Below are 25,035 nucleotides of genomic sequence, written 5' to 3' on the forward strand. Positions count from 1 at the left end.
GAGGCTGGGGGTTCTGTTACTATCACGGCCCATTCGTGGACCAGCAGTGTGAATGCAATCCCACTACTCATCTGACAGCAGGGCTTCTGCTGGGAATGGTTGCTGTCGGCTCCTGGGTGGGGCTCCAGCCTATCAGTGTCAGTCTAGGGGGGGCAGCTCCTTGGGCCCCCAATATCAGGGCAACCCTGTGCGAGTGCCAGTATCACAGCTCACTCTGGCCACACTGCCTGGCCTCAGCGTGGCGCACTGGTCCTCCTCCAGCCCCAGGTGGAAGGTGTGCCAGAAGCTACCCCGCCAAACTTGTTTCCAGGATTGCAGAACATCCTGCCAGATGTGAAGGCAATAGAAGGAAAAGGGGGCAAAAAAAGATCCTCAAGGCTGTTAGGATTTTTCGCCCAGCAGTACTTCACGCAGTAATACGGTATTCTCAGTCTTTATCTTTTGAGATTTGGATCTATTTTCTCACAGTTTATATATGAATTTCTTCCAATTCTGTATTATCTACTCCCAAATGAAAATAATTAGTTACCCGACCAGGAGATTTTCTAGGTAATTCACAGAATATCAGAATACACAGCCTTCGGTCACGCATGATATCACTGCATCTGAATTCCTCGTGACCACATCTGCTGAGATCAGTATACCCAGAATTGATCAGGATGGTTTAATGGTCCTGGGATGAGAGGTGGAGCACAGAGGCAGGGGACGGAGGCCAAGGAATGGCGCTCCTTGGTGGCTTGTCCCACAGCCAGTTTCTTAAGCCCCTCGTAGTTGGTTCATGATTGTTTGGGGAATTTAAATGCAGTAAGATGTGTGAAACACAATTTGGAAGCTGGAAAGCATTGCACACATTTCTTTTTTTTTCTTTTGGGCTTTTGTCTTTTATTTTAGAGCTGCACCCACGGCACATGGAGGTTCCCAGGCTGGGGGTTGAATTGGAGTTGCAGCCACCGGCCTATGCCACAGCCATAGCAATATCAAATAAGACCTGCGTCTTCAACCTACACCACAGCTCATGGCAACACTGGATCCTTAACCCACTGAGCAAGGCCAGGGATCAAACCCACATCCTCCTGGATACTAGTCGGGTTCGATCCCTGGCTCGAATGAACCATGATGGGAACTCCCTGCATACATTTCTTTGACATTGTTGGGAAAGAAATCCTGATGCCTGCACAGACCACATGGGTTTATAAGAAGGCAAAGGATGCTTTGTGTTTATAGGAAACTCACACAACTGAAGTCCTTTCCCCACATCTCACTGGAGCCTCACTGAGTAGGTGGCAGAGAGGTAGTGTCCTAGTTGACAAAACGAGACCCAGAGACTGTCCTGGGTCACACGTTTAGCTAGGGGCAGGACCAAGGCAGAAAGCCTGGCCTGTGTGCAGCGCTCTTCCCACAGTGCCCAGTGAGTCACCTGCCATCCAAGTCAGAGACAGAGATGGAGGAAGAGCAAAGGACACTGAGCTGGAAGTCCGTAGGTCCAGTGCCCCCCTCGATCACTATCTCACTGTGGCATCTGGACAAGCCACTCATCTTCTCTGAACATCAGTTTCCTTATCTATTTAAAAAAATGCTAAGAGTTCCTGTTGTGCCTCGGTGGTTAATAAACCTGACTAGTATCCATGAGGCTGTGGGTTGGATCCCTGGCCTCGCTCAGTGGGTTAAGGATCTGGCGTTGCCATGAACTGTGGTGTAGGTCACAGATGTGGCTTGGAATCTGTGTTGCTGGGGCTGTGGTGTAGGCCAGTGGCTGCAGCTCCAATTCTATCCCTAGCCTGGGAACTTCAATATGCCACAGGTTCAGCCCTAAAAAGACAAAAAAAATTTTAAAAAGAATAAATAAAAATTAAAAAATGCATGGGGGGGGGGATGATAATAACTATGTGGTGGGCATGCACCAGTTTCCTGGAAACGATACACAGATTTTCTTCCAGGGAATCATGTCCCCACTGTGCATCTGATGGCCATGCATTTCAGAGGCCCTGTCTCCAAGCCCACCTCCAGGAGTGGGCCTGTGACCTGGGTCAGGCCAACCGGGTATAGGAGTTAGGAGTGTCACAGAGATGCTTAGGCTATAGGGGCTGGAGCCGCCAGGACCAACCACCACACACTGGCTGAGAATAGAGCCAATGGTATAAGGCAGAGCTGGCAGAGGGTGAAAAACAGGCCTGAGGAAATTCTTTGTGTCTCTGATCAACACACCTGAAGTCTGGGCTTTTTAAGGCACCTGAGCCAAAAAGTTTCCCTTTTTCTCTAAGCCATTTAGAGTTGGCCTTCCTGTCCCTTGAAAACTAAAAGGCTCAAGGCTGAAGTACCCATCATGGCTCAATAGTAACAAACCTAACTGGTATCCATAAGGACGTGGATTCAATCCCTGGCCTTGTTCAGTGGGTTAAAGGATCCGCTGTTGCCATGAGCTGTGGTATAGGTCACAGATGCAGCTCAGATTTGGAGTTGCTGTGGCTGTGGTGTAGGTTGGCAGCTGCAGCTCTGATTTGACTCCTGTCCTGGGAACTTTAGTATGTTGTGGGTGCGGCTCTAAAAAGACAAAAAAAAAAAAAAAGGTTCAAGACTGATACCATCTCTCAGGTTTGTTTCACTGAACGAGTTATGGTATAATGACAGCCTTCTGAAAACTATAAAAGCCTTTTATAAACAATAAAAGCAGAGCAGAGGTAATATATTATCAGCTTACTGGGGGGAGACAAATAATATATTACAAGGAAAAGCTGGAACTACTTTCAGTTCTTCTGACTTTACAGTAATAAGGCAAAAAGGAAAGTTATCCTTATGCTTCAGTGTGATGCCTAACGACTTTCAGGAGCCTGGGCACGGTGACCTGTGACTCGATACAAAAGCAGCCCAAGTACAGCATGAGTACGACAACCCTCCAGTCTCAGACCGAGATGCGAGGAGCCCCTGCGGAAGCCATGTGTCTTAAAATGAGGAAGAGGTTACTCCAAATTTCACTTCTAAGACTTTCTTAAATTATTCGTTAAGGATGTGAAAAGGACAAAACAGGAGGGGTGGTGGTGGGGGGACAGAGTAATAATGAATAAATAAAAGAAAGTACAGGGACAATATGTGTGTGTCGACTCAAAGGAACTGAAGGGAAAAGACATAAATGAAAAGGAAAGGGCTGTCTCAAGAATCCCACCGTGAACTGAAGGGTTTTTCTCTACAGATGAGAACTTTGGAGGACGTCTGAACTGAGATAGCTCGGACAAAGTGCTCGGTATGGGGACCAGTCCTCTTGAGATGCCCAGCAGGCAGACATGACACAAACACCCCCATCTCAGAGATGGGGAAACTGACACCCAAGAGGTCACATCATCTGCCCGATTCTCAGAGTGAAAGGCAAGCCTTTCTGCCTCACAAGGGTCCTCTGCCCCAGAGTCCCTCCATTTCTCTGCCCTCCCAAGAAAGGCTAAGGGGAAGTCGAATTCAGCCTTGAGGAAGATGCTGCCACTTGAGATAACCTAGGGTTGTTTAAAAGAGTAATTTTTAAAAAGTTTTAATTTCTTCTGAATTGACGACTATGAAACTATCTTGTGCAGATCTAGGGAAGTACCAATAAAATAGCTGCAAAGAATGTTAACCTGAAAATGAAATCGGAGTTCCCATCGTGGCGCAGCAGAAACGAATCCGATTAGGAACCACGAGGTTGAGGGTTCGATCCCTGGCCTTGCTCAGCGGGTTAAGCATCTGGTGTTGCTGTGAGCTGTGGTGTAGGTCACAGATGAGACTCAGATCTGGCATAGCTGTGGCTGTGGCATAGACCACAGGCTGCAGCTCTGATTAGATACCTAGCCTGGGAACCTCCATATGCCAAGGGTGCAGCCTTAAAAAAAAAAAAAAAAAAGAGAAAAAAAAGAAAAAGAAAAGAAAATGACATCAGTGGAGAGAAAAAAATCAAGGAAGTGATCTTGCAGGAAGTACACACTTCAAAGGGATTTTCCAGTTGACATTGACCTAACAGTCAAGAACCTAAAAATAAATCCTCAACAACCTTAGGCCCCGGACTTGAGTCTCTGGTGCCATACTAGTGTGACAAAACTTGGACGCTTTAAGGAATTTGTAGGTTTGGGATCAGTGCTTCTTGAGAAGGGAGGGCTAAATAACAAGGTACTACTGTAGAGCACAGGAAATTATATGCAATATCCTGAGATAAACCATAATGGAAAAGAATACAAAAAAGAATATATATACATACATGTATAATTGGATCACTGTGCACCAGAAACTAAAACAATATTGTAAACCAACTATGCAGCAATTAAAACAAATTTTTTTAAAAGAGAAAAAAAAAAAAAAAAAGAATGGAGGGCACCCCTTGACCGCTCTGAGAATTGAATGGAAGGTATTTCACTGTGGCCAGAAAAACGTAAAAATATATACAACTTTATTTTATTGTGTTTTTAGGGCCACACCCATGGCATAAGGAAGTTCCCAGGCTAGGGGTCGAACTGGAGCTGCAGCTGTAGGCCTACACCACAGCCACAGCAAACTGAGTCTCTGAGCCTCATCTTTGACCTATGCTACAACTAGTGGCAATGCCAGATCTTTTTCTGTTTTGTTTTGCTTCTTAGGGCCACACTCATGGCATACGTAAGTTCCAAGGCTAGGGGTTGAATCGGAGCTACAGTTGCTGGCCTATGCCACAGATACAGCAACTCGAGATCCAAGCCACATCTGCCAACTACACCACAGCTCACATCAATGCCAGATCCTTAACCCATTGACTGAGGCCAGGGATCAAACTCGCATCCTCATGGATACTAGCTGGATTCGTTTCCACTGTGCCACAACAGGAACTCCCACAATGCTAGATCTTTAATCCACTGATCGAGGCAAGGGATCAAACCCATGTTGTCATGGATACTAGTCAGGTTCTTAACACACTGAGCCACAATGGTAACTCAAAAAATATATGTACAACTTTAAAAATTTTTTCAAGTAATTCATGAATCATATGTTAATAATGCCCAGTTTAAAAGCAGAGGGAAATATCTGTGCAAAATAGAGAGACACTTAATGAGAATTACCCCAGGCAGACCTATCCTGCTCTTGGAAGCCTCCTTATTCAAAAATACCTTCCCTGACAGAGGGCTGTGGTTGCAAAATGCCAGAACCCTCAGGAAGGTTTCCAGCCCGTGGTTCTTGGGGATGGTCTTTTCCCTGATACCTCCAGGGGCTGAATGTGTGGGCCTGGATGGGGTGGGAGAGCAGAGGTGGGTAAATATGCAGTCCAACCAGGCAGAGAGTGGAACTGGCTGGAGGGGGCCCGCCATGGCCCTGAATGCTGGTGGGAAAGCGGCGTGAGAGCCAGAGAGAAGACATCACAGACGACTGTCTTATTTCAAAACTCTGCTCAGAGCTGGCCGTCTGCCCAGGGATGCAGAAGGAATGGCTCTTCCCATCTCCCTCGAACACAGACAGCGGGACCCCCTTTTCCAAGTCTCCACTCTCTTGATAGTAACAGCTTCTGAGGACTAGTCTGGGAACCTCACCCCATTTATGGCATTATTTCCTTGGGAAAGTGAGCACTGAATTCTAAATCATCTGTTTGCTAATGAACTTTCCAAAAGTAATCCCCTCACACGTCCACTCCGTCTGTGCTATCACCGTGGGTGTTCCAGTGGCCGTGTGTGCTTTTAGGAACTCGGCCTGAGAAATCTGCTGGTTCCCAACCTCTATGTACCTTAGAGAAGTGACTGGGTCTGCTCTCCAAAGCAGTATCTCACTGTGAGTCTATTGGCAGCTATTGGAAATAACAGGAGTTTTAACTGGGTGGTCTCTGCTCTTCCTCCTCCTCTGGGTGCTAGTTAACTGAGCTCCCACTGGAGGTCAGAAGTTTATGCTATCCCTTTTTCCATCACTGACTTTCTGGCTAAATGGGTGTTTGTCACTTTGTGGCACCTCAGTTTTTACAGTTGCAAAGTGAAGCTGGTTGGCAAATGGAGATAAAAAATGAGAGTATTGAGCTTCAGGAGAAAATAACATGGGAGCTATCTTTCTTCTTTCTTTTTTTTCTCTTTATAGCCACACCTGTGGCACATGGAAGTTCCCTGGCTAGGGGTCAAATCAGAGCGGCAGCTGCCAGCCTATGTCACAGCCACTGCCATGCCAGATCTGAACTTCGACCTACACCACAGCTCACAGCAACACCGGATCCTTAACTCCCTGAGCGAGGCCAGGGATCAAACCCACATCCTCATGGATACTAGCTGGATTCTTAACCCATTGAGCCACAGCAGGAACTCCACATCTTTCTCATTTCTAGCGGGAGGGAGCTGGGTAGTAAGATGTTTAGCAAGCTGCTAACCTGGTGTTAATGACACTTAAACCGACTCCTCTTCAGAGAAGAATAGGAGTGATAATGATGATAATTAATATTGCATCAGTGCTTTACAATTTACAAGTCATTTTTATATTCATCCTCTCACTTGATCCTTAGGAAGGCTTACACGGCAAGCATCACATTTACTTCTGCTTAACAGGTCTGGGGACTGATGTTCCGAGAAGCCAAATGACTTGTCTAAGGTCATCAAGGGAGTGAGGGGAGAGGCGATGGCCACAGTTAGGTCTTCTCATTTCTTTTTTTTTTGTCTTTTTGGGGCCGCACCTATGTCATATGTAGGTTCCCAGGCTAGGGGTCAAATCAGAGCTATAGCTATTAGCCTACGCCACAGCCTACGCCGCAGCCACAGTAGATCTGAGCCGTGTCTGCCACCTACACCACAGCTCACGGCAATGCCGGATCCTTAATCCACTAAGTGAGGCCAGGGGTCGAACCCATGTCCTCATGGATACCAGTCGGGTTAGTTAACCACTGAGCCACGATGGGAATTCCAGGTCTTTTAATTTCATGTTCGATCTCTTCTTCACTTGTTCCATTCCCCACTGTGTTTTTCCTAATTCAATCTATCACCAAAGTCATCATCAAAGGGAGATTACAGGTCTCTCATAAGGAAAGGGACATTGTGGGGGAAAGGCACAAAGGATTAGAGGGCCCGGGTACATCCTCTTCTAACGTATCCTATATCTAATTGCTCTAAATAGATATGGTCTATCTTATCTATCCTACTTGTTCTGGGAGTTCCCTTGTGGCTCAACGGGTTTAACTTTCAGTGTTGTCACTGCTGTGGCTCTGATTATAGCTGTGGGGTAGGTTTGATCCCTAACCTGGGAATTTCCACATGTCGAGAGCACTGCTAAAAAAAAAAAAAAAAAAAATTATCTTCTCTAATCCTACCTGTTCTTCCTCAGCAAAGGGTAGGTTCCTTGGATAGGCAGGAAATGGGGGCGGGGTGGGGGAGGAGAGATGAGTCATCTCATTCACAAATACTGAGGGCAAATCATCTGGGAGAATTTTATTATCAGGAAAGGAGAACAAAAGCTCAGCCTACTATAATACAGAAGCAAAGAAGAGTTGATCCTTATATGGGAAAAGAATCTGAGAAAGAATGGATATGTGTGTATGCATAACTGATTCACTCTGCTGTACACCTGAAACTAACACAACATTGTTAAGTCAACTACATGCCAATAAAACTCAAAAAAAAAAAAAAAAAAGCCAGAAATGGAAAAAAAAAAGAAAAGAATAGCTGATCTTAAAAGAAAATGATTTCCCTGAGAAAAAAGTGTTCTCTGTCATAATCTAGAAACACTATCCTGGACAGACTGGACCCACCAAGAACATTTCATTTCCATGCCCCTGCCCTCCCCCCCAGCATGTTCATTAGGAAGCTCCCCTCCCCAGTCCACGCCAGGGTGGGGCAGGTGGGTGATGGATGTTGCTCTAGCCCCCGTTCCATCCAGCTTCTCCATAGGACCTGCTGAAGACAGGACGTGTACCACACAGCAATGTCATGTAATTGAAAAGTCAATGATAAACTCACGAAAAGTTACTTTCCTTACTAGGTAAGAGGTTTTTATATAGTAAGGAGTTTGTGAAATACAAAAATACCAATAGAAAAATGGACATAAACACACAATTCACAAATGAATGGGTCCTAGTTAAAATAAACACAGACTGACCTCAGTTATCAAATATGAAGTATAGAGGAGTACAGACTAGATCATTAGCAGGGGCTATCTTTGAATTGAGAGTTGTGGATAATTTTTGCTTTCTTTGTATATATTTGGATTCTAAGATTTTTTTTTACATGAACATGTACGATTTTGGTAAGCAGTTATTAAGTAAAAAACCAAGTTTGGAACACCGTGGGAAATGTGAAATATGGAAACAACTTCTTCCCACTCAAGGAAACTCTCCTAGTGCTACAGGAATCTTCCGTAATTTACCACTAACATTGTTTAGGAAATACAATAAGATAAGAAGAATGGATTCCCCCCCCCCCTTTTTTTTTCAGGGCTGCACCCTTGGCATATGGAAATTCCCAGGCTAGGGTCAAATTGGAGCTGTAGCCACCAGCCTACACCCAGCCACAGCAATGCTGGATCCAAGCTGTGTCTGTGACCTACACCACAGCTCACAGAAATGCTGGATCCTTAACCCACTGAGCGAGGCCAGGGATCGAACCTGCATCCTCACAGATACTAGTCAGATTTGTTTCTGCTGAGCCACAAAGCAAACTCCGGAGAATGATTTCTGAAAGTCTACGATACAGTATGAAAAACCCAGAAAAGTCTTCCACTTTAATATTTAGTATATATTAAATTTGGGGGAACCAAAATAATTCTTTTCTTGAAAAATTAGTCTTAAACTTATGCAGAAGCTTCTTCACAAAGGCTAAATAATTCTGTCGTCAGGGTACAAAAGTTAGTATACAGTTAAATTGTTTATTTCTATTCTGAAAACTTAAGGACTAATATGTTTCCTTATAATTTCTATTTATCTTTCCTAAGATTAAACTCTAACTCTACCTCCAATTTTTTTTTTTGCCAATCACAATTTTTTTTTGTCTTTTTGTCTTTTTTGTTGTTGTTGTTGTTGTTGTTGCTATTTCTTAGGCCGCTCCCGCAGCATATGGAGGTTCCCAGGCTAGGGGTTGAATCGGAGCTGTAGCCACCGGCCTACGCCAGAGCCACAGCAACGTGGGATCCGAGCCGCGTCTGCAACCTACACCACAGCTCACGGCAACGCCGGATCATTAACCCACTGAGCAAGGGCAGGGACCGAACCCGCAACCTCATGGTTCCTAGCCGGATTCGTTAACCACTGCTCCACGACGGGAACTCCGCCAATCACAATTTTTAAAGCTACAAGTAAAGTGCTCTTTGGGGCAAAATTATTTTATAGTTTTCATTTAGCTACATGTCCATCTGCTTTCTGATAGAAATTCAGTGTGAGAAAGGAATTTTGAGATAACTTGATACCTTCCCCCTTGACTGAGAGAAGGGCTCAGGCCCGCAGAGGTTCAGTTACGCACAGCTGAGAAATATGACAGTCAAGCTAAAAATAACCCACCACCAGGGAAGTTTATTGCTTCTTTGGACTCATTTTCATTTCAGTTTTATACTCTTAAACTAGGAGGAGGATTCTTTAACATTAAACAGTAGTTTGACTTCAGAGAAGTGTTCGATTTAGCACTTAAATATTGTCTCTCGTTGGGCTGGCCAGCAATCCTTCTGCTGAGAGGATGCTGCAGCCAGGGCCCAGCACTATGTGGCCAGGGTACATCTGCAGGATCCTCTTTTCTTTTTTGGGCCACACCTGTGGCATATGGAGGTTCCCAGACTAGGGGTCAAATCCAAGCTACATCTGCTGGCCTACACCACAGCCACACCAGATCCTTAACCCACTGAGCAAGGCCAGGGATCGAACCAGCAACCTCATGTTTACTAGTCAGATTTGTTTCCACTGCACCACAATAGAAACTCCTGTCTGCAGGATCTTGACAGCTGTTCTCACAGCTTAGCCATGACTCAAAATCAAGGTGAGGCAGAAAAGTCCAAATGTCATAATATATATTTCCATTTTTATACAGGACTAAACGCCGTTTTCTAATTTCCAAAAAAATCACAGACTTTTAAAGCTTAGGTTTAAAAGTAAGAAAGGAACTCAGAATTTTGGACTTTCTGGAGTTTCTGCTGTGGCGAAGTGCGTTAAGAATCTGACTGCAGTGGCTCAGGTTGCTGTGTAAGTGTGGCTTCGATCCCTGGCCTGAAGCTGTGGGTTAAAAGGATCTGGCATCCCATGTTGCAGCTGCAGCTGGGATTCATTTCCTGGCCCAGGAACTTCCATATGCCACTGGTACGGCCATTAAAAAAAAAAAAAAAAAAAGAATTTTATATTTTCCTTCTGAATTGTAGAGAGAAGCCAACTGAATCATTTAGGTACAGAATGGACACATCTTTAAGAAAAAAGGAAGTTCTATTTCGTTTTTTTTTTTGGTCTTTTGTCTTTTTTAGGGCCATACCTGCGGCATATGGAGATTCCCAGGCTGGGGGTCTAATTGGAGCTGTAGCCACCGGCCTACGCCAGAGCCACAGCAACGCCAGATCCAAGCCGTGTCTGCAACCTACACCACAGCTCATGGCAATGCCGGATTCTTAGCCCATTGCGCGAGGCCAGGGATCAAACCCGCAACCTCATGGTTCCTGGTCGGATTTGTTTTCGCTGCGCCACGATGGGAACTCTGGAAGTTCTATTTCAATTACAACTTTTAGGTCACCAGGGTAACTTCTAGTACCCTTGATCTGCCAGACTGTAAGCTCCTTGAGGGCAAGAATGCGTTCTTCTTTTTCTTTGTTTTCCCAATGCCTACCAGAGCCCCTGGCACAGAGCCAACACTCAGCAAATTATTTTAAAATGTGATGGCAAGAACAGATGGGTAGGGTCTCTAGGGACTAGGAGTGGCTGTAACCAATGTTCTAGGAGACAGCAGCTTTGTGCTGACTCCCAAAAATATCAGATAGATGGAGACCTTTGTGGTTACTTATACAATAAAGTTATTACTCTGGAAAGTAAAGTTATGACCTGAGTTAACACTGGTTATTTCCTTTAGGAAAGGAACAGTAAAAATAATATGTAATTTTGAAGTTTCCAAAGCCTCCCCATCCCCCTCACCCACCCCCAGCTTGACATCTGAGGGAGAAAGCAGTCTTTACACAGGGACTTGGGTTTGTAAACATAAAGGAAAACATTGCCTGAATGGGAAATACTGAGTGCAATACAAATTTACTTTCTGCTCAGCTAAGGAAAAGAGGGTGAGGGGAAGCGAAACTATGAGACTGAAGGTAAAAACTCACAAAAACCCTTCCCAGCTCCTTTTCTAGCAAGAGGTCAAACACTGAGGCGACACAGGCTTTCAGATTTCTTATGAGAAACTATAGTAAGAAAAATACAGTGACTCATCTTGTAATAATGCCCTTTCCTCCCAAAGTACACATCATGATTCCCACATCCCTGGCACGTGGGCACTTGGTGCAGGGCTATTGCAACACTGGGCATCTCCCTGTTCGGAGCCCCTCCATGCAAGGGGGGTGATGGACCTCCCTGGTGCTGGGGAAGTTGGGGGGGCTGCGTGGCTGCACTTGCTCTGCCCCCAGAGGAGGGGGATTACTTCCTTTGTGCCGTCCGATTTGGAACAGCGGTTCTTTTGTGCGGCCACCTTTAGGAACCAGGGAGCCGAGAGCAGCTGGCTTCCTTGTGTCCAGGCTGAAAGAAGCCCAGGCAGAGTGGCTCTGAATAGGCACTCCCAGATTTCCTAGCCAATTGTCACTTAGACACTGAAGATCCAAAAAGAAAAGAGAAGAAAAGAAAAAGTAACGGGGGGGGGGGGAGGAAAAGAGAATCTGCTACTCAAGGCTACAGCACGAGTAATGCGCCTAAGGCAGTTGCCTAGGTACTGACTCACCCCCACCCACCCCCACCCCTCCCCGCGCCCCCATCACTTCCGTGGCTGGGAGACAGAGTTAAGTAAACAGTTATAGGAAAAAAAAAATAATTGAAGTTTATGTCAAAGAAGTATCTCCAATACAGCCACTCAGGAAGCCCATTTCCCAGGCCCTGCCCAGCCAGACGTTCCTGGAGCATAACCACCATGAGAAAATGGGATGGATTCGGCCCTTTGGCGACTATCAGTGTAAACTGATGAAAGAAAATGAAGTATTCAGGAATATAAGGAAGTTCAAGAGGAGAGCCAGATATCTCTGGCTCTGGGCATCTAAAGTGTATACTGGAAGTAAGAATGCCTTCTGTCCAGCAGAAGGCAATTCTGGGATGCAAGGGCTGTTTATTGATCCTTAAAAGGCTAAGACTGGAGGGCTCTGCAGAGGTCAAATATAAGTGAGGCACTTGTGGTGGAAGGATGATGGCCTTGGCTGGATGGGCTGTTGGTGGGAGAGGTGGCCCTTTGCTTGACGTGGATGTGCTATTGTTTCTGGGAGAACCAGCATGAGGCCTGTGTGGAGGGGCGGGGCACAGGTGGGCCAGGCACAGGGGGGCAGGGCACGCAGAAGGGGCGGAAGCCTGCGTCAGGGCTGGGCGGTAGGTGACAGGTGTACCTGTGGGCGGGAAAGCCTGTCCGTGAAGGATGGTCAGAGGTGGAAGAGGGCAGCTCCAGAGACTAACCACACTTAAAGAGGGAACATGCAAAAGGTGAAAGATGCCCGTGAGGTAAATGGCATTCTTCTCACAAGCTAACTTGGTGAACTCCGACAGTGTTATCATTGGATATCAGAACATTTTGAAGATAAGAAAACTGAACTGGCTTATGCAAAAGGCCAGTCAACTTTTCAGAATGAAAATTTTTCACGTTTAGGAAATCTTCCAAATTATAGGATTTATATGACAGCAGCTATAGAAAACCTACATCTGTATAAATACCGGCATCCCAAAGGAGGATAAAATTTCATTTGCATTGAAATGTTTTGAGTCGGCCTTAATAATTTAAAATATTAAGTGTTAATATTGCATCTCACACAAGATCTAATTTCTTCTGCCTTGCATCTGAAAACAATAATACTTTCTGGTACAATTCATTGTTGTTTTCTCAAACCACAAATCAATTTCTTCATTGGTCTGAGAATCAGTTAAGCTATCTTATAGTTGTTTGCCAATGGCATTACTGCTTTTGGATTTATTGATTTGCTAAGATAACTCAACACGCTAGAAATACTTCAAAAGTAAACTTTTAAAACTTTTCACCAGATTGGCTTCATCTATTTCATTTAATGTGTATAATGAGAACTTAATTGACAGATGAAGAAATAAGGTTCTCACTGGCTTTTCTGAAGGGCTTGTCTGATGCAGAGGAAGGTATCTAAAGGTACATGTGAATTCTCTGCTCTTTACTCGTCCTGTGTCTCTGTTCACCCTACACTTTTCTTATGTATTTATTTAAGATGAGATAAGAAGCTGGTTTTAGACCATTTGGGCCAAATTTCAAATTTCATATGGATTAAAAAATAATAAACAGAAGGGATAATCTAATATCCTCATAAATTATTTTAGAAGCATAATAATCATGTCATACTTCATGTCCAGGTTTAATGTCTGCTGGATTTCTTTTCCCCTCTTTGTTAAAGTTTCAAGTCATGTGCTCAAAAATGTGGAAACAAAAAATTGGTAGACAGGTCAGTTCAGATAGATTGGGCTGTGACTGCAGCAATACTCACACACACACACACACACACACACACACAGTCAAATGTATATGTTAAAAGACAAAGCTGTAAGCTAGAACATTATATGTGCATTTTCAGTATCTATTTGTCTGAATAGAGAACTCCAACGAAACAGAAATAGGACCTGACAGAGCTCAAGACTTAGCACGAGAAAAGACAGACAGAACAAACCCTATCAGCTAAGAAATAACACACTGGGGAAAAGTACTGGTTCTCATGAAAATGTCAGTGATTCACCATGGAACAAAATTCAAAAGCCACTGACCCCAATGAGAGTTTCCAGTGGAAACGTGGATTTTGCTTCATTGATTTTGCTTTACATATCATTGAAATACTATCATAAGCACTTTCACAGTTTTTCTGATATGTGTTTTCTCATTTTATATTGATACAGAAGAGAGACTACTGATCACACTAAATTTTCAAGAGGTCTTCGGGAAAAAAAGAGACATATCAGTTAATCAATATCATCATGCAAAATAAGTAGGGCATTTCTGGTCTCTAAAAACATGCACTGGTGCTCAACAGCTGAACAAGAACAGAAGACAATTCCCTTTTCTATTTTTTACAATAACTTATCATTCAAGAAGACCTTTTGCTCACAGAATATATTCATACATACCAACTCTTCCTGCTGACTTGCCAAAAGGTCACGACTGAAGGCAAGCTGACTTACACAGACCACAAATCTGTCGGGAAATACACGGAGTTCTGTACAAAAATGAAGGAAATCACGTTAACTAAATCACATACAAAAGAGTACCAACACAGCAATGGTTGGTCCCAGATTTTTGAGTTACCATAATAAGCATGTATGGATAACACACGTGTCTCTTTTTCCCTCCTCTCCTTTCAGAGTTTGCCATCAGGTGGGTGGGGCAAGCACAAAGCTCTGGGGATGATTCGGGAGGCTGCAATCCACCTGACCCACGGACCATTATTTTGCATGAAACCCCCAGGCTAGGTCTCTACCGCTTTCCCTCTATGTCAGTTTGCTGTCTTCTGCTCAGAACTCACATTTAGGAAATAGGATCAGCATTTATTAACAGGTGTTCAAACGTACACAGGAAGAGGGAGACAATCTGAAAACATGACTCATCCATAAACTCGTTCTTACTAGTTTATCCTCTACTTGGTCAACTGGTCTTGGGCAGGTCTTGGGCAAACACCCAATCTGAACCAGGGTATGAAAATAGCAGTGCCATTGATTAGGAATTAATGGTCAAACTTGAGAAATGGTTAAATATGCAATAGTAGAGATGATACAACGATACACCACAGCTATAGTAATCTATTATAACAACTTCTTTTTTTTCTTTTTACTTTTTTTTTTGTCTTTTTAGGGCTGCACCCATGGCATATGGTGCTTCCCAGGCTAGGGGTCCAATTGGAGCCATAGCCGCTGGCCTATGCCAGAGCCACAGCAATGCCAGATCCAAGCCACATCCACAACCTACACCATAGCTCACGGCAACACCAGATCCTCAACCCACTGAGAGAGGCCAGGGATTGAACCCACAACCCTATGGTTCCTAGTTAGATTCATTAACCACTGAGCCACGTCAGAACTCCCTATTATGACAACTTCTTAAAGTGAAACTACTGGCTGGTGGGTGAAGAAGGTGAATGACCACTGGCTGGTGGGTGGGGATGGGCCGGACTTCTCACCATTCAGTGGTAAATGCTATCTGTGTGTCTCCTTGTCCCATCTGTCCATCCATCTCTCTGTTGATCCACACAGCCCCCACCTATCTCAGGAGCGATGTCTGGAGTTAGATCGGGATTATTTCAATGTCTAAAGAAAGACCTAGGCAATGGCAGTCCTTACCATGAAGCGTAGCTAGGCTGTATTTTAATAAATTTAACTGGCTCATTTTCCTAAGAGACCTGAACAGAGTGGAAGGCCCCAGTGAGAGAGTAATATAGTCAAGTGACACTTAATGTTAAGAAAGTGCAGGTAAGTGTGACGATTCCAAGAAACAAACCTCTGTACAGTTATTTTTAAAGTCCTTGCTTCATATCTTATCCACTAAAATCATCCAAGGAAGCTGATCTAGATTTTCTTTCCACTGCTCACATCGACTTGGGGAACAGTCATGAGCATCTGCTGTTGTTGGCTGGACATGTCTGACATCATTTCCTCCATGGACATCTTAACTCGAGGAAATGAGGGCGCAGCTGGCCTCCTCACACACCTAGGAAAGGCTCTGGGCCAGGAAAGTGCTTTCTCGTGCACACACTTGCTCTATACCCTCGGGCCTCCATGTGCAGAGACAACGGTAAAGTGATTCACAGTTAACTGCCTGTCCAGTCACTCCGGAGCTCCACGAAGGTGCTGAGGTGCAGCAGGAAAGGAAAGTGGGAGTGTGGTCCACTTTACTGCGCTTGGGCAGGCAATAAACAGGGCAAGTTGAAGAAAAAAAAAATCACAAATGCTTGCAGACACTGTTAGTGGTTCAATGTCATGAAGGCTATGACTCCTTCTCTTAGGACAAGCTCATGGTGCAGAATGACCAATGACCCAAGAAATCGGCTTCTCACCTGAACGCTGTGAGCCCCTGAGGCACCAGAGGCGAATCCCTCTCTTGAGAAAATAGGCTGTGATTTGAAAGCCATAACCTATAAAGTAAAAGCAGACAGCATTAGATTATAAGCTTGTTGGTGACTGACTCTCACTGGGCCCAACCCAGTAAGCACTCAATAATTATCCAGCGAATGAAAGAGTACGAGAGCCAGTGCACGCTTAGCTCTTCCCAGAGGCGGGGCCAGAGCACCTGCGATGGCCTCCAGTCCCTGACGTGGCTCAATTACTTTATCTGTAAAATGGGATCAACGAGGAGGTCTGACTAAATGGGCTTAACAATCAGGCCGTAGAGCACGGATGATTTCTTCAGGCTGGGCTGCTGCACCGATCTCAGCCACCATCTGATTGATGCTCATTATTTATCAGCTCACAAAAAGAAGAGCTTTTTTGTTTTTGTTTTGTTTTTTTTTTCTTTTTCGGCTGCACCCACAGCATATGGAAGTTCCCAAGACAGGGATCAAATCTGAGCCATTTGCAGCAACGCCAGATCCTTAACCCACTAAGCCAGGGATCAAACTGGTGTCCCCACAGGGACAAGCCAGATCTTTAATCTGCTGCGTCACAGCGGGAACTCCCACAGAAAGAAGAGTTTAATACCTACTTGGAGATGGGTGTATTTCACCTATAAACAAGTTATTTCAATTCAAGGCCAGCAAAACCTTTATATAAGATGAAATGAAAAGAAATAGGAAATGAGCACACTCCCCAACCCCCCAAAAAGAGGCAGAAAGAAAACTCTCTAATCCACGAGAATGGCCAAATTGAAAAAGGCCAAGGGCACCAAGTGTTGGCAAGAATGTGGGTGGACTGGAACTCTCACGTACTCCTGGTGGAAGTACAAAATGGTAGAGCTTCTTTCAAAATCCACTTGAGTATCTAAAGCTGAACTTCAGCATAACACCCAGTGAGTGACAGCACTTTTTCCAAGAGCCCCAAACTGGAACCAATGCAAATATCCATCGAAAAGTAGATTTCTTTTTTTTCTTTTCTTTTTCTTTTTTTTTTTTTGCTTTTTAAGGCTGCACGTGTGGCATTTGGAGGTTCCCAGGCTAGGGATCACATTGGAATTGCAACCACCGGCCTACACCACAGCCACAGCAACACGGGATCCAAGGCATATCTTCGAACTACACCACAGCTCATGGCAACCCTGGATCCTTAATCCACTGAGTGAGGCCAGGGATAGAACCCGAATCCTCATGGATCCTAGTTGGGTTCGTTAACCGCTGAGACACAAGGGGACCTCCCAAAGTAGAATTTTTTAATTGAAGGAAAGCGGGGAGGTAAGAGCCACACAGCACAATGCTGCACTGCCTCTAAAAATGAACGCGCACTTTTAGCAACATGGATGGACCTAGAAATTATCATGCTAAGTGAAGTCAGACAATGAGACATCAACATCAAATGCTATCCCTGACATGTGGCATCTGAAAAAAGGACACAATGAACTTCTTTGCAGAACAGATACTGACTCACAGACTTTGAAAAACTTACGGTTTCCAAAGGAGACAGTTTGGGGGGTTGGGGGATGCACTGGGGCTGTGGGATGGAAATCCTATAAAATTGGGATTTTGATGATCATTGTACAACTACAAATGTAATAAATTCATTGAAAAAAAATGAACGTGCTATAAGCACGGGCCATATTGGAACTAAACCTCCCAAACATGATGTTAAGTGAAAGACGCCTGGTCCAGAGGAGTGCATCCCATCTGTGATGATGGAGATGTTTCTGTTCACCTTACAGGTGGCAACGTCATTTCAGGTGGCTCACAGGAAGTGCCAGCAGAGTACCCTTCTAGCCCTGCTCCAGGGATAAACTACTCTGTTGATGCCTCTCTTGAAAAGATCAAGTAAAAAACATCCCAGGTAACACAGGAGAGTACTTGGTGGAAGAATCAGAAGTGAGGGAGTTCCTGTTGTGGTTCAGCAATAATGAACCTGACACAGTATCTGTGAGGATGCGGGTTTGGTCCCTGGCCTCGCTCAGTGGGTTGAGGATCTGGCATTGCCGCAAGTTGCGGCATAGGTCGTAGATGAGGCTCCAATCTGGTGTTGCTGTGGCTTGGTGTAGGCCAGAAGCTGCAGCTCTGATAGCCTGGGAACTCATCTATGCTGCATGTATAGCCCTAAAAAAAAAAAAAAAGAAAGAAAAGAAAAAAAAAAGAAAAAGAAAAAAGAAAGAATCAGAAGTGAAAGACCTGCCAAAGAGGGGTGAGGATCTCCAGGTTCTAAAATAACCTCAGGCAATTGCTAACCCTCAGAGACAGTATTTTATCCATGAAATTGGAAGGGCCAGGAGTTGAAAGAGGCAGTCTCTAGGCTCACTGGACTCTTGAAAAACCATGACTATGATTGTTTTGAAATAACTTGTATATATAAGAATACAGCGAAAGAAGTTTCCAGTTTTATGCTCAAGTATCCTTCTGTCACTCTTATAGAAAGATCCAGAACATCAGTGACCACAGACTCAATGTACTGTCTACACAAGCTATGCTTCTGACAGCACAATTGCTTTAGTCACGGGGATTTCGAAATAACAGTGACATCTATGATGAGATATCTCCAGCTTTACTGAGATGAAATATGTTTTTTACTAACACACTTGAAATGGACTGCATTTTGGTCATGTGGCTTTCTTCTGCTTAAAATGTCAAATGAAATATGCACACGCTGGCATAATTCTGAGTGCTTTAAAATAAATACTTCAGCCCTTAGGTCACCGAGAGAGTGGAAGTGACATCCACATCTGTTTATCTGTCCTACTGCTGGGGGCGGGGGATGATCAGAGTGGACTTAGAAACACAAAGAAAAGGGATTTCCAGAGGAAAGATTTATAATAAATGTGAGTCTTCCAAAGAACTGAACAACGACAAAAATGCAATATCTAAGTCATTTCTGCCTTTGCTGGTGGCTCATACTGAACGCTTGTAGCACTAGGTGATCAAGATTCAGATGCATGCTCAAATTTTCAAAACTCCTTTCTCTGTACAAAATCTCTAGCAATAAATCATTAATGGTAGGAAGGGGCTCCATTTGAAATTGACCAAGAAAACTCTAGCTCAAGTTCAGGAAGCCTGGTATCTGGAGATACCACTTGAGTGACCACTAATCCTGCCTGGTCAGCTGTCTCAATATGACACCTTCCGCTCTAGAAAAGAAAGTAGTGTAAGTCAGATTCTGAATGATTTACAACTGACATTGCTGGGAGAACTGAGTTTATGGAAACCTTTCCTGCTCTGCCCCCAACTCCCAAGATAGGACTGTTTGAGGGAATCATTCTTAAGCTGGTGTCTTGTGGTTTCAGAGGAAAACCCTGCCTAATGGCACCTACAAGAGAAATGGCAGGTTTACCATGTAAAAGAGATCTGTGCTTGCTTAGTGCAAATTCTACTGGCCATAGGAAACCTTACTGTTTAAAGAGAAACTTGAAGAGAGAGAAAACACAGAAAGTATTTGTATCAGTTCCTATGGCAAGCTGATTTTGATGTATAAACTAAGAAACTTCTTCTGCAGACATATACTGAACTGAAATGCTTAAGGAGCTGTGTTTCATGTGCCCAGAGGTAACAGGCAGCGATAAAGACGATGTTTGCTTTTGAATGAAATCACCTTCACAGAACTGGGTGGGCCACTGAGATTTTGTACTTATCTGGGGTAAAGCAAAGCTCCACTATTCTCAAAAGCTAAACTGCAGCACAGCAAAGAATTCAGGAGGCCCTCTGCTTCGTCTTCTTGAGCACCAGCTCCCAGCTTGCAACACTGATGTGCTAAATGCCTGGAACTAGAGTCAGGGCTTGGGGGCGGGGGAGGAGAAGCAAAATGGAAATCATAAATCGATAAATCTTTTCATTTGAAAACTATGTGGCAAGGGTATTCCAAGATCCAGAGGTACTTGTAAGTCACTTTTTTTTTAGGGTTAGGGCTCACCTGCAGCATATGGAAGTTTCCAGCCTAGGGGCCGAATCGGAGCTGCAGCTGCTGGCTTACACCACAGCCAGAGCAATGTAGGATCTAATCCCCATCTGCGACCTACCTTGCTGCTTGCAGCAACACCAGATCCTTAAGGATGAACCTTCGTCCTCATGGACTCTGTGTTGGGTTCTTAAGCCACTGAGCCACAATGTTAACTCCTGTCTTCTTGTTAGCTATTGTGGTCTTCCCTAACCTGAAAAAACTGTCTTTAGCAAGAGACTGGGGTGAGGAAGGACCCCTTTGTAGTGCAGCCATCTTTCCATCAGGAGTCTTCACGTATGTCAACTTCTAGAAGTAATTTATCTTTCTGCACTGTTTAATGTCACAAGGCATCCAGTACCAGCAAAAGGCCATCTTCTCCCTGGGCCTCCAAGCAGCCTTGAGATCTCCCCATCCCCATACCTCTGAGTTCCATACTTTTTAAAGAGCTGCTACTCTTTCACTACCTTTCTACAGGCAGCCTCCCAGCCCCTAGGGAAGCCCCAGATGATGACTTGCCACCATGTTCACTTCCTTTTGAATGTGGTTTTCAGAAGGTTTTCACCTGGTTTTTACCAAAGAACACTAAGCATCCAAGAATAAAAAGGAGGCGGGGGTAATAATTGTGAGAGAAAAGAAAAGGTAGTCCATAGTTTAAGGACAGAGTTCTGCTATTTCATCTCATGGTCTGTCTAAAACAAACTGCTCCAAATGCTTTTATTGGAAATTCAGCGACTTCATGAATAGAAAGGGCAAAACAAACCAAAAAAGAAAAAAAAGTCAAGTATGAATTGAACAAATTCCATCCTGGCTGAGCAAGGCAAGATTAGTTTTAAGCAACACTGTGCTCTGATGAGTAATACTTTTGAAGGGAGTGGTCGTTTATTTGGGTTGTTATATTTCACCGTCCCAAGACGCTAAGAGCAAATATCCTACATAGAGTTTTTCCTGTAAAACTATCCAGTTTTGCTTGTTTTCCAGGGGATTCATGGCCAAGGGGTCTTGAGCTTCCCCAAGACTGCCCTGGGAGGGGGGTGTTGTGGTCCGGTGAGAAATGGAGGAAAGCCCTCTCCCCTGGCAATTATGAGCCCATCACAGAGAGCCTGGGAAACTGCCTCTGGCCAGCCTGCTGAGCCCCTGGACAGCCTGGCAGGTAAGCACCGTTCACACTGGACTCCACCCACCCCTGTGGCTCTCCTCCAACACAGCCTTTTCCTAAAGTGCAGGGCAGCCAAAGGAAAACCTACTAGGTCCCACAGTGTTTCTCTCCATGAGATGACTTCTTCCTTACCATCATCACTCACAAGCAGGAAAAATTTCAAACATCCCAAAGCATGGAAAAATAACGCCACCAACACCCAAGAGCCCACCATCTAGACTCAATAATATTGTGCCACATGTCATAGACACACTTGCTAAACTATTTCAAAATAGACATCATGACACTTTACTCACAAATGTGGGAGTGCAGGCTTCCCAACAATGACATTCTTGCTCAAAGAGTCAGTCCACATTCAAATTCTCAAACTTCCCCCCAAATATCTATCACCAATTTTCCTCCTGAACCAGGATCCCACCAAAGGTCATGCATTGCCTCTGGTAATGTCTCTTATACCTCCTATAATCTAGAACAATCTCTCTCTTTTTTCATACTCTGATCTTTCAAAAAGATCAGGCTCATTGTCCTCAATGACCCTTGTTTAGGACCTGAACTTAAAAAAAAATCCCAACAAATTCAGCAAAGTAGCAGGATATAAGATTAACATTCAGAAATCAGTTGCATTTCTGTGTACTAACAATGAAATATTAGAAAAGTAATACAGAAATACAAATCCTTTTAAAATTGCACCCCAAAAAATCAAATACCTGGGAATATACCTGACCAAGGAGATAAAGGACTTATTTGCTGAGAACTCTAAAACATTAATCAAGGACATTAAAGAAGACATAAAGAAATGGAAAGATATTCCATGCTCCTGGATTGGAAAAATTAGTATCATAAAAATGGCCATACCATCAGAAGCAATCTACAGATTCAATGCAATCCCTATCAAATCACCCATGACATTTTTCACAGAACTAGAACAAACAATCCAAAAATTTATATGGAACCACAAAAGACCCAGAATTGCCAAAGCAATTCTGAGAAACAAAAACCAAGCAGGGGGCATAACTCTCCCAGACTTCAAACAATATTACAAAGCCACAGTCATCAAAACAGTGTGGTACTGGTACCAAAACAGGTAAGACAGACCAATGGAACAGAATAGAGAACCCAGAAATAAACCCAGACACCTATGGTCAATTAATCTTTGACAAAGGAGGCAAGAACATAAAATGGGAAGAAGAAAGTCTATCCGGCAAGAATTGCTGGGAAACCTGGACAGCTGCATGCAAAGCAATGAAATTGGAACACACCCTCACACCATGTACAAAAATAAACTCAAAATTGCTGAAAGACTTAAATATAAGACAAGACACCATCCAACTCCTGTTAAGAGAACATAGGCAAAACACTCTGACATCAACCTCATGAATATTTTCTCAGGTCATTCTCCCAAGGCAATAGAAATAAGAGCAAAAATAAACCAGTGGGATCTAATCAAACTGACAAGCTTTTGCACAGCAAAGGAAACCAAAAAGACAACTTACAGAATGGGAGAAAATAGTTTCAAATGATGCAATGGACAAGCACTTAATCTCTAGAATATACAAGCAACTTATACAACTCAACACCAAAAAAGTCAAAAACCCAATGGAAAAATGGGCAAAAGACCTGAATAGACCATTCTCCAAGGAAGATATACAGATGGCCAATAAGCACATGCAAAAATGCTCAACATCCCTGATTATTAGAGAAATGCAAATCAAAACTACTATGAGATACCATCTCACACCAGTCAGAATGGCCATCATTAATAAGTCCACAAATAATAAGTGCTACGGGGGTGTGGAGAAAAGGGAACCCTCCTACACTGTTGGTGGGAATGTCAACTGGTACAGCCACTATGGAGAACAGTTTGGAGATACCTTAGAAATCTATACATAGAACTTCCATATGACCCCGCAATCCCACTCTTGGGCATCTATCCGGACAAAACTCTACTTAAAAGAGACACGTGCACCCGCATGTTCATTGCAGCTCTATTCACAATAGCCAAGACATGGAAACAACCCAAATGTCCATCGACAGATGATTGGATTCGGAAGATGTGGTATATATACACAATGGAATACTACTCAGCCATAAAAAAGAATGACATAATGCCATTTGCAGCAACATGGATGGAGCTAGAGAATCTCATACTGAGTGAAATGAGCCAGAAAGACAAAGACAAATACCATATGATATCACTTATAACTGGAATCTAATATCCAGCACAAATGAACATCTCCTTAGAAAAGAAAATGATGGACTTGGAGAAGAGACTTGTGGCTGCCTGATGGGAGGGGGAGGGAGTGGGAGGGGTCGGGAGCTTGGGGTTAATGGATGCAAACTATTGCTCTTGGAATGGATTTACAATGAGATCCTGCTGTGTAGCATTGAGAACTATGTCTAGATACATCTCAACACAACAACGGGAGGAAAAAGTATGTATACATGTATGTGTAACTTGGCCCCCATGCTGTACGGTGGAAAAAAAATCTCAAGTTCCTAAATTCAGATTTCAACCTGCCTGCTATTTTAGCATGCTAGCCATTTATTAATTTTGACACTTCTTTAGCTGCTGCAGGAAACTGCAGGTTCGGACTGAAGCTACCATTACAATTCAAAGTCTGGAACACAGATAACTTGAAGATTTTGTCCTAAAGCAAATTTCAAAAAAATCAAATCTTAAATTTATAGATACTCCAATTTTCAGCAAAGGTAAGCTTACCTAAGCAGGTGGACAGTGGTTTCATACTGGTCTATATTTGTTTGCCACTTGGTGGCAATGAGATGACTAGGTGCTGACCTAGAAGCAGCTCTGTTCTGTGCACCAGTTCAGACATGTGATTGTTTCCAGTATGAGGTCATGGTCAGTGCTCATTCCCCAGCTGAAGACCTGGGTGAGATTTAATAAGAAAGTAGAGTTCCCGTAGTGGCTCAGCGGAAACAAATCCGACCAGCATCCTTGAGGACACAGGTTTGATCCCTGGCCTTGCTCAGTGGGTTAAGGACCCGGCTTTGCCATGAGCTGTGGTGGAGATCGCAGACGAGGCTCGGATCCCGCGTTGCTGTCACTGTGGCGCAGGCTGGCGGCTACGGTTCCGATTCAACCCCTAGCCTGGAAACCTCCATGTGCTGCTCTGGTGCGGCCCTAAAAAGACAACAAAAAAAAGGAAGGGGCTGGTATCTATCAAGTATTGACAATGTCTTGGTGCTAAACTAGGCCTGGAATACATAGAATATTTCAAAGATATGTATGTGTGTGTTTTAAAGCTATTCCATTCAGGAAAAACAAAGTTGTAACTCATGACTTCTGAAACTGTGCCTATTTGAAAGTCATACCTGTCCTTACCAGATGGTCAAAGGCAGAATCATAAGTTTCATGCCATCTCTTAGAACATAAAGGGAGACTAAGTATGAGACTGGGCCTTTGGAAAAGCCTTTCTGGGGCCCTTTGGAACATTTTGGAGGCCAAAGCATGACCTTCACCATTGCTGATGTGGGTGGGGTTGTAGAAAGAGATTGTTCTGTGGGAACCAAAAAACAAGAGTCCTGTCATAAGTTTAAGAATACATACACTAGTTTAAGACCACAACTGGGAAACGATTTGGGCTGGGTAAGTGGAATATTTGGTCCTAGGCTAAAAATTTTACTTATTACCCAAGATATTTAGAGACTCCAAGAAATTTCCCTTGAGATAACATTTCATGTCTTTAAATAAGGACAGTCCTGGACTCTGAGTCACAAT

The 25,035-nt window shown here is 43.9% G+C and overlaps 1 protein-coding gene across 1 annotated transcript in view; it reads right to left on the reverse strand.

Moving 5' to 3' along the window:
* Positions 1-25,035, reverse strand: part of SLX4IP (SLX4 interacting protein) — a 212,771-nt gene that overhangs the window by 9,315 nt on the left and 178,421 nt on the right. The window contains 2 exon segments of the mRNA XM_053743491.1: positions 14,222-14,310; positions 16,141-16,218. Of these exon segments, the coding sequence (XP_053599466.1) occupies positions 14,222-14,310; positions 16,141-16,218 (167 nt within the window).

The sequence above is a fragment of the Phacochoerus africanus genome, chromosome 3 (assembly GCF_016906955.1).
Source record: "Phacochoerus africanus isolate WHEZ1 chromosome 3, ROS_Pafr_v1, whole genome shotgun sequence".
Taxonomy (NCBI): Eukaryota; Metazoa; Chordata; class Mammalia; order Artiodactyla; family Suidae; genus Phacochoerus; species Phacochoerus africanus.